General features: G+C 46.4%; 1 protein-coding gene across 1 annotated transcript in view; it reads left to right on the top strand.

Annotated features, from left to right (window-relative positions):
• Positions 1-295: 295 nt before the first annotated feature.
• The window catches only part of PLPPR3 (phospholipid phosphatase related 3), a 14,479-nt gene continuing 4,981 nt past the window's right edge, over positions 296-9,793 (top strand). Inside the window, exons 1-6 of the mRNA XM_042442025.1 lie at positions 296-605; positions 2,675-2,814; positions 3,765-3,950; positions 5,273-5,402; positions 6,901-7,096; positions 9,151-9,208. Of these exons, the coding sequence (XP_042297959.1) occupies positions 2,740-2,814; positions 3,765-3,950; positions 5,273-5,402; positions 6,901-7,096; positions 9,151-9,208 (645 nt within the window). The 5' untranslated portion in view covers positions 296-605; positions 2,675-2,739. The remainder of the gene's footprint in view (positions 606-2,674; positions 2,815-3,764; positions 3,951-5,272; positions 5,403-6,900; positions 7,097-9,150; positions 9,209-9,793) is intronic.

Genomic DNA, 9,793 nt, shown 5'->3' with positions numbered 1-9,793 from the left:
GTCTGTACGGCCCAGGCGTCTTCTTTATATGCTCTCTTTTCTCACGGCCACAAATCTCTGAGCCTTTCCCAGCCCTCCATTGCCATCCTATTCAGTGTGATCCTCTCTATGGAAACCAAATACGCCAACACACACACACTTATATACACACATCACACACACACACACAACCAAGCCAATCACCCCCTCCTTCCTTTTGTGCTGAAGCCTGCAGCAGCTGGAGAGAGAAAGAGAGGGGCTCCCATCCAAGCCATTTTGACTGGAAGAAGCAAAAAAAGAGGATTTAAATCTCCTTTTTATTTGCAGATGTTGAGGGTGGGATGCAGAGGTGCCTCCCTTTCGGAGGAGTAGACTGATCTGATCTTAGACATCCAAAAAAGAGGCAACATTTGCAAAGGAAGGGGATGGAAAAGCCCTTTTTTTCCTTTTTGTAATGACAGCCCGCCCATCCTCTTGGATAAGCAGCATAGAAAGGCATGGATGAGATGCTCTCCAAAGAAAAGAGAGAGTGGAAAGACGAAGAAGAAGGAGGAGATTGAAGGAGGATTCACTTTGCTTTGGTCATTTTTAAGGGGTGTGTGGAGAGCATCCCAGATGTTGGACAGGTAGGTTTGGAGCCATGTTTTCATCCCTTTCCCACCATTCTCTGCATCTCTTTTTCCATTCAGCGCAGCATTTTGTACCTGATCTTACTTCCAGACAAAGGACTGGGTTGTGTAGTCTGTGCATGCTGGCGGCCGCATCCTTTGCGAGGCGCTTTTTCCAGCCCCCCCCCCGGCCCCCCATTTCCCCCCCCCCCCCCAAATAACCATGGTCCCACTTCTGGACACATTGCTAAACAATAGCAAAAGCTATTTGGTTGGAAGCTGAGCCTGGGTTTTGATTCTGGGGACGGTGGCCCATGTTTATTTGCACATTTCTATTCAGTCGCACATAGGGCTTGGGTTGTCTTTTCCCTTATTCGTTATTTGAAATGCACCATCTTCCATCCACAATGGGTCCAGTCCTTTGCAGAAGAAAAGGGAGAGAGACACACAGCCACATTAACACCTGCGATCACACCTTGCGGTGGTCAATGCCCAGAAACCAAGCTAAGGATGGATTTGTAGATCTTCTTTATATCTCAGCCTTGCAAGTCTGTTGCAAGCAACAAGGTGGATGCGAACGATGGTTTTGGCACATGGCTTCGGCACATCTGCCATTCAGGGATTTCGGCACATCTGTCATTTAGCCATCTTTACCAACAGCCACGATGGGTGTTGTCAAAGTGCATTCCTGGAGTGGGATGGAGTGGCAGTTTTAAGTTGGGTGCCAAATTCAGGCGCTACCTCCGCCTTGTCACTTGCAAAAGACATTTGCAAAGCTTCGTTGACTTGTTGCTGCACCTTGCAAAGACTCCCCAGGAAAGGTCTATGTGTTTATTTAGTCATCTTCCTCATTCTCACCTAGTCATTGAAACGCCAGGACTCGCCCTCCACTCTGCTGTGCATCCACCTAGAACGGATAGACAAAATGGTCCTTATCCTGGAAAATTGGGATGCAAAGAAAATATAAAATACAAAATGAGAGCCTTTGGGGCTGGAGAGCAGGGTATAAATACCATAAATAAATAAATAAATAAATAAATAAATAAAATTTATCCTTACCTTGCAGCATCGGTTCTTGTGGACCACCCCACCGCAAGGTGTGCAGACAGGTGCTGACTTGGTTGCATGTCTCTCCTTTTTCTTTTGCAAGCAATTGGTTTTTCCAAGTGCATAGAGAGGTGTGCTTTGGATTGTAGGCTGCCAGTTGTGTTCAGTTCATTGTACTAACTAACCCTGTAATGTCACACCGTTGCAAATGCACAAAATCCATAGCCAGTGGTAGGACTGTTAACAACAGGTGGAAGATTCATTGTGGGCCAATTGCTCATCGAAAGGTTTGCAGCGTTATCCGTTAAATCTCAACCACAGTTGCTCACAGTTTTGTCATTCAAATATAAAGAGAATGTAGTTCCCTGTTTGGTCATTGATCTTTGCTAAAGGGACTTTTTTCAGATCAAGGTAAAATGTGGAGATTATTCCTTCTCGTTTCTTAAGGAGATGGGATGAGGAATATTTAGTCTATTCTATGTTGTTCTAGGCGGATGCAGAGCAGAGTGGAGGGTGAGTCCTGGAGTTTCAATAATGGGAATGAGAAAATGAGGCAACTAAGTACAGTGGTCCTTCCACATTCGCTGCGGTTAGGAGTAAAGGACTCTCATGAATGTGGAAATCCTCCAAAAAAAAAAAAACCCGCACCACTATTATCTGAAGATGCCAGCTGCAAATGCTGGCGAAATGTCAGGAATAAACTCTTCTAGAACATGGCCACAGAGCCCGAAAAAACCACCCAAAACTATTCTTTTTACTCAAGAGAACACCTCTCTAGGAATCTCCAGGTCCTCCACTGCAACTCTGTGGTCAACCTCTGCTGGAGGACCTACAAATAGAGACATGTTTTTCTAGGAACTTTGAGATCCTCTAGCACAACTCTGTTGTCAACCTCTGGCAAGAGTTGCGCTGGAGGAACCAGGGATTCCTAGAGAGGACATATGGATCAAACCTGCAAATATTCAGATCTGCAACTGTACTGCAGTCAGTTTCAACGCATCATTTATTTCAAGTAAAATAAACCGTTACTCCCTCAACAGAACCTGAGCCCAGACTGTCCCTTCCTCCCCTCTTTGGAGCGCAAACAGATCCCGCTCCAAAAACCATGATCTCTGCAAAGGACAAGCCAAAGCCTCCTAAAGACAGCATGACGCTCTTGCCCTGCTTCTACTTTGTTGAGGTAAGTAATGCAGACCGTGATCAAGGTGGCAAACTTTAGCAGTGAGGAAGAGCAGACCATCTGGGAGAGGCTGCAGCTGTTTGCTTTTGCCTGAACCCACTGGGAAGAGAAAGGGCCAGGCCGAAATAAAGCTGCTTCGGGTCACTTTGGAGGTATGCTGTTTAAATGATGCATGCGTCCTAAGAAGCCAGAAGCCAGGCCAAAGCCATGCTCCGGTACTAAGGACCAGAGCACAGCTTTGGCGTGCCTTTTGGCCTCTTAAAACACATGTGTCATTTAAACAGCATTCCTCCAAAGTGACGCGAAGCAGCTTTATTTTGGTCTGTCTGTTTGGGCCGATAGATTCAACCCAGTTTGCAGCAATGGAAAAATGCTGCAAACAAAGGAGGAAAGTAGGGGGGAAGAGAGAGAAACTGGGACACCATCAAAAACCAATGATAAAATGCAACACGAATTGTGCCTTGAATCCCAAACCCGTCTTGAATCCCATTGTGGGAGAAAGGCAGGATATAAATCCTTGAAATAAATATATAAATAAATAATAAAAAAGCAAATTGGAGGGTATGCAATGGAAGAAAGCAGAGGACAACTCAGGAAAGCAGGATGGAGAGAGAGGAACCGGGACATTTTAAAAGCGGCTGGGAAAATGAGACGGCAGAGGATTAACTGGGATTTCCTCTGCCGAATTGGAACAGTTGGAGGATATGAAAGATTTCCATAAGGAAAACATATCTCATTCTCCAAGTACTAAAGGAACATAGAGGGACCACGCAGAGACCAGTGTCTCCAAAGGGTTTAGGGTGGGAGATGGTCTTCCCAACCCATTTTGCACTTCTGTTCCAGCAAAGCCCATCCAGGTTGGCTCACTCCAACTGAAGACCGTAAGGGCCTGGGTTCCAATCCTACCATTTCTTCCTCTGCTCTCTCCTTTGACCCTCTTTGGCTTCCAGCTGCCCATTGTGGCCTCTTCCATTGTGACTCTCTATTTCTTGGAGCTGACGGACCTCTTCAAACCGGCCAAGATGGGCTTCCAGTGCTACGACCGAGCCCTTTCCATGCCGTACGTGGAGACCAATGAGGAGATGATCCCGTTGTTGATGTTGCTAAGCCTGGCATTTGCTGCACCTGCCGCCTCTGTGAGTAGCTGGGGATGCTAGATCGGGGTGTCGGCAAAACGCATGCCCCTCCAATGCCATTTTGGGATCCCAGTCAGAAAAATTGCCCCAAATTGGCGTCTCAAGGGGTGTGATAGTCATTTCCACTATGGAGTTTATCCCGTGAATATCTTGGGAAAACCACGTAATTACGCGAAACGATTTCATATGACATCACACAAAACCCGCCATTAAAGTGGTCACAAAGAAGCATTAACACGCATCCTTTTGCTTTCAGGATTTCAGCGACAAGGCATTTCCGATAGCACTTTATTTGCGCAATTGCGTGTGATAATAATTTGCTCAATCGCTTGCCATTTTCACTTTATTTGCAGGATACTTAAATGCTCTTTCCTCTCTCTTTGATGCCGAAATTAGCCCCAGTGTGACAAACTCCTATGTTTAGAGATTTCCATGGATCAAAAAAAAAATTGTGAAATTTACAACAAAAATTGCCCCCAAATGCTTCTTCAGGGGTCAGGCTAGAAATTCTTTATAGGGTGCATCCACTGATTTAAAAGACCCGAAAGTCCCAGCTTTTGTTGCTGAGGTTTCCTATTTTATTCTAGAAATCCATGCGCCTTTTGTTTATCCCAGGATATTTTCTGTTTTTATACCAGCTCTCCTACTTCAGTTTAAAATGGGAGAGAACAGGAACAAAATCTGGGACTTTTCAATCCGTCCGGGTGCAAATGCTAAATGACCACAACCATAACTAGTAAAAGTCCTGCCTGTTGCACAAGGCCTGTTTCATCCAGGGAATTTTTGTTTTCCAAAATCAATTGTGTTCTAAATTTCGTATTGTTTAGTAGATTGTGTTTTTAATGGGTTGTAACCTGGTCCGAATCCTGCGCTGGGATAAAGGTGGGATATCAAATACAGTACATACATTTTAGCCAATAATGGTCATGCACACTTTCTGGGATGCAAGAGGAGTCCAGCAAACCCACTGCAGAAAAATCCTCACCACTAGTTGTTAATTTTGTAATTCTGTTTTAAGAGAAGATAGTGAAAAGGAATGGGGGTATTTTGTCATTGTGTGCCTTCGTTTCCAGCTTATGGAGACCCTAAGACAAGCCTATTGTGGGTTTTTTGGGGGCAAGATTTGTTCCGAAGGGATTTGCCATTGCCTTCCTCTAAGGCTGAGAGAGTGTGACTTGCCCAAAGTCACCCAGTGGGTTTCATGGCCAAGTGGAGATTTGAGTTCTGAAACCCTAGTTCATTCAAACCGTGATGCCACCCTGGCTCTGATACGCAGGAATGCCAACCTCTTGATATGCCAACCTGTTTCTTCTGGCACACAGATCATGGTGGGTGAGGGCATCGTGTACTGCTTGCAATCCAAGACCAAAGGCCGCAGCAGCTCCGAAGGAAGCATCAACGCCGGCGGCTGCAACTTCAACTCCTTCCTCCGCAGGACGGTCAGGTTTGTGGGTACGTTTACCTGCACCCCTTTTCATGCCCATTGGCATCACTGATACATGCCCATCCTTGCCAGTGCAGAACTTGGGACCTTTTTTTAAAAAAAGAAACAACTGCAAGTATGCATTGTATTTTTGCCAAGTGTTTCTGTACTGTTACTCTTTACAATGAAAGGCCAGCCTAAATTCTTAAGCCAGTCATTCATTGTCATGTTACAGCTGGTCTGCCATATCCACAGATTCTTTATCCAAGGATTCAACTATCCACAGTTTCAAAACATTTATATATGTCTTCTCATCTCCATACATTCCCAGCTCCCTGAGTTGTTCTTCATAAGTCTTGGTTTCCAGACCTTTGAGCATCTTGATCAGCCTTCTCTGGACACTTTCCAGATTACTAATATCCTTCGTTGATATTACTATATCAGTATATCTTGGTTTACCAGCAAACCCTCTGAGGAGTGGCTTAGGGAGCTGGGTATGTTTAGCCTGGTAAAAAGGAGGTTAAGGTGTGACAGGAAAGCCATGTTTCAGTATCTAAAGGGATGTCAACATGGCTTTGCCTGTGTCTTCCTGCATGTCAGAAGGGGGTTGGATTGGATGGCCTTTGGAGTCTCTTCTGACCCTGTGATTCTATTATTCTGTGATGCGTATTGGTCCCTGCAAGCATCTTGCAGCACTTCCTTACCAGTCTCCAGATGTACACTGGGGCTGACCAATGAATCCGTCACTCCATGGTGACCATCATGCAATGGATGCCCAGAAGTTGTAATGCCAGGGCAGCCTCTGGTTGACTTACGGACATTGCAGAATTGTTCAATTCTATTTCCTGCGTTCTTGTTGTACGCCTTCAAGTCATTTCCAGCTTATGGCAACCCTAGGCAACCCTGTCACGAGGTTATCTGGGCAAGACTGGTTCAGGGTGTGTTTGCTTATGCCTCCCCCTGAGGCTGAGAGAGTGTGACCAAGCAGAGATTTGAACCCTGGCCTCCTATAGTTGTTGTCCAGTGCTCAAACCACTGCACTTTGCTAGCTTTGTAAGTCCACTTTTCTTGTTGTTGTATGCCTTCAAATCATTTGTGACTTATGGTGGCCCTAAGGCAAATATATCACAGGGTTTTCTTGGCAAGGTTTCTTCAGAGGGGTTTGCCATGGCCATCCTCTGAGGCTGAGAGAGTGTGATTTGCCTAAGGTCACCCAGTGAGTTTATGTGGCTGAATCAGGACCGAACTGTGGCCTCCAGAGTCCAGTGCTCAACCACTATGCTATGCTGGCTCTCTTGTAAGTCCACTCATAAGGCTCTTTATAAATCCACTTACAAAGATGGAAATCCTTTCCAGAACTGTCTGTTTTTCCCTTGTATCCTAAACATGGCAGTGTATTGGCTCCACATGTGAGACAGTGAAAACTCACTCTGTTTATGCTCAGAGAGTCTTTGCCTTTCACACACCCCTGAACAAAATCTTACTGTCTTGGCTGAAATTAACCTTCCCGCACTCCCTGCCCTTCAGGTGTCCACGTATTTGGCCTCTGTGCCACGGCTCTCGTGACGGATGTGATCCAGCTGGCCACGGGGTACCATGCCCCATTCTTTCTGACCGTGTGCAAGCCCAACTACACACTCTTGGGAATCTCCTGCGACTCCAACCCTTATATCACGCAGGATATCTGTTCGGGTCAAGACCAGCATGCCATCCTTTCAGCCAGGTAGGTCCACGTCCAAACCTTCTGACGTTTTCAGAGATGAAAATTGGGACCAAGCAACCTCAAAGCGTGGTCAAGATGGCAAATGAAGAAGAGCAGAGAAGCTAGGAGAGTTTGCTTTTGCCTGAGCTGACTGGGAAGGGCAAGATTTCACTTCCATATTTCCTCTCCTTTCTGCTGAGTTGTGTGGAAACGGCTCTTGCACTTTGAACACAGTTTGCAGCAGCTGAAGTAAGCTGAGGATAGAGGGAGAAAGTGGGAGGAGGAGAAAGAAACCGGGACATTTTAAAAGCAGACGGAAAAGTGGGAAGGCAAAGGAACAACCTTTGGAGTTTCGGGGAACCAGTATATGTATATAATCTTGAGCCCTGCTTTTAGTTGCCCAAGCCCCCTCAGCAGCTTTAAGTGAACTAATACAATTCCCTTTTTACATATTGATTGTGGGTGCCCTCTGAGGATCCTGGCACATGACTGTCTCTACCACCCTGGGATAGTTTTGGGGTCTGACCATCATGTCCAGTGCTGCGGGTGGATGTTGCTGCTGCCGGGAGGCCGTTCCAGGTCAGGTGCGACTGCAGGGAAAGCGAGAAAGGGAAGTATTACCCAAAAATGCCAGGATTCCCAGAGGGCACCCACAATCAATATTTAATCAGGGAACTGCATTTGCTGCTGAGAGGGTTTGGGCAACTAGAAGCAGGACTCAAGCTTATATATACCAGTTCCAAGAAACAGAACTCTAGAATGCAAAAATCCAAATGTAGTTTTCTTTGCATACAAGAGGGAATCACTTCTCCCACAAAAGCATGCTCCCACATGCACAGATTCAAGAATTAACCATGTCAAAGGGATTAGCCGATAGCGAATTTAGGGATTGCAGAGGGTAATACTGTACCATTTCCAGAAGCGGGGGGTCCAATCGGGGGATTCTGTGAGATGAAGGTGGCTGAGCCCACGGCCTGTGGATTATGGGATAGCCAGTGGTTGTTGAGAAGTCAAGTGAGATACAGAGCATCTGTCTGATCTCAAAACAAGACCAAATTGGGGTGCCTTGGCAGGCATATTTATGGGGCAAAATGTATCCTGGGGCAGATTTTGAAATTAAACTGAAGAATGAGACTTGTAAATGACTGGACAATCAAGTGCAAATGTCTCTGGGCAATGGAGTATCTCCTCCAGAGGGAAATGGGCTTGGGTTTCTGATCATTTGTAAGCACAAGGTCCATCATCCACCATCGCTCCTGTCAATGAGGGGATTATGCAGATTCCAATTTTAAATGATCTATCCTGGCTATGTGCTCTTGAGCTTTCCCCTATGCTGAGCCAGTCAGACTTCCTAGATCATGGCTAGTTTCCTGCACTGGGGTTGCCCTCTTGGCTACTTGCCTAACACATCCCTTTTGATGGACGGACGGACAGGAATGACTGCCCCATTGGATTTTACCCATAAGGTGTCACCTGGTGTAGTCTGCACCTCCTACTGACTCCTTGGACCTCCTAATCCATTCCTACTTAACATTGGGGCTATACAAATCACCCCAAAGGGGCGGTCTGCAGCCACCCGTTTACTGGCTGGATCAGGGCCATGGCCACCTCATGCTGCAGCCCTGATCCGGTCTCTGGGATGTGCAAAAAGGAGCCACAAAAAGCAGCTCCTTTTTGCGCTCTCCAAGGGGCACCATAACAGTGGCGGCATAGCTTTATGACATCCCTTTGGTGCTACATCGTGTGATTGAAGCACCAGAGGGGTGTAGTGATGGCGCACACCATGTGGACCAGCACATGCCAAAATGGATCCCTGGGGGGCGTGGTTAGGGTGTCTAGCATGCAGACGTGGCACCCTAACTCTGCCCACAACCTGGTAGAAAGTGCTGGTCTGTATAGGGCCATTGTCTACTACTGTCAGAAGGGGTACGTAGTCTCACCTTGTAGAGAAAGAAATACAAAGAGAGAGAACACCCGATTGCCCTCCAAGCCTTACCATTCCTGATAAAGAAGGCAGCCATATGGGTGACACCTTATGGGTAAAATCTGCACATCTGTTGCTTTGTCTCTTTCAGGAAAACCTTCCCTTCCCAACATGCTACCCTTTCTGCTTTTGCTGCCGTCTACGTCTCGGTGAGTCTCCTCTGCCTCTCGGCTTGTGATTTCCAAAGAAAAATGCAACTTCATACCCTCCAACAATTAAAAAGGATGTTGAGAAACTGGAGCCATGTGTCCAAAGGAGGGCGACTAAAATGGTGAAGGATCTGGAAACCACGAAACCCTATGAGGACAACCTAGGGAGCTGGGGATGTTTAGTTTGGAGAAGAGAAGGGTAAGGGGTGATATGAGAGCCCTGTTTAAATTCTTGAAGGGATTTCATATTGAGGAGGGAGCAAGCTTGTTTTCTACTGCTCCAGAGAACAGGAACCGAGACAATGGATGCAAGCTACAGCAAAAGAGATTCCAGCTCAACATTAGGAGGAACTTCCTGAGAGTAAGGGCTGTTTGACAGAGGAACAAACTCTTTCCTCAGAGATTATGGTGGAGCGTCCTTCCTCGGAGGTCTTTAAACAGAGGCTGGATGGCCGTCTGTCAATGGGGATGCTTTGACTGAGAGTTCCTGCGTGGCAGAAGTAGAGGGTTGGACTGGATGGCTCTTGAGGTCTCTTCCAACTCTTTGATTCTATGAAAACCAGGACATATATGGGCAGCAGTGGC

This window comes from Sceloporus undulatus, chromosome 10, assembly GCF_019175285.1.
Source record: "Sceloporus undulatus isolate JIND9_A2432 ecotype Alabama chromosome 10, SceUnd_v1.1, whole genome shotgun sequence".
Lineage (NCBI taxonomy): Eukaryota > Metazoa > Chordata > Lepidosauria > Squamata > Phrynosomatidae > Sceloporus > Sceloporus undulatus.
This window is presented reverse-complemented; position numbering and strand designations above follow the sequence as displayed.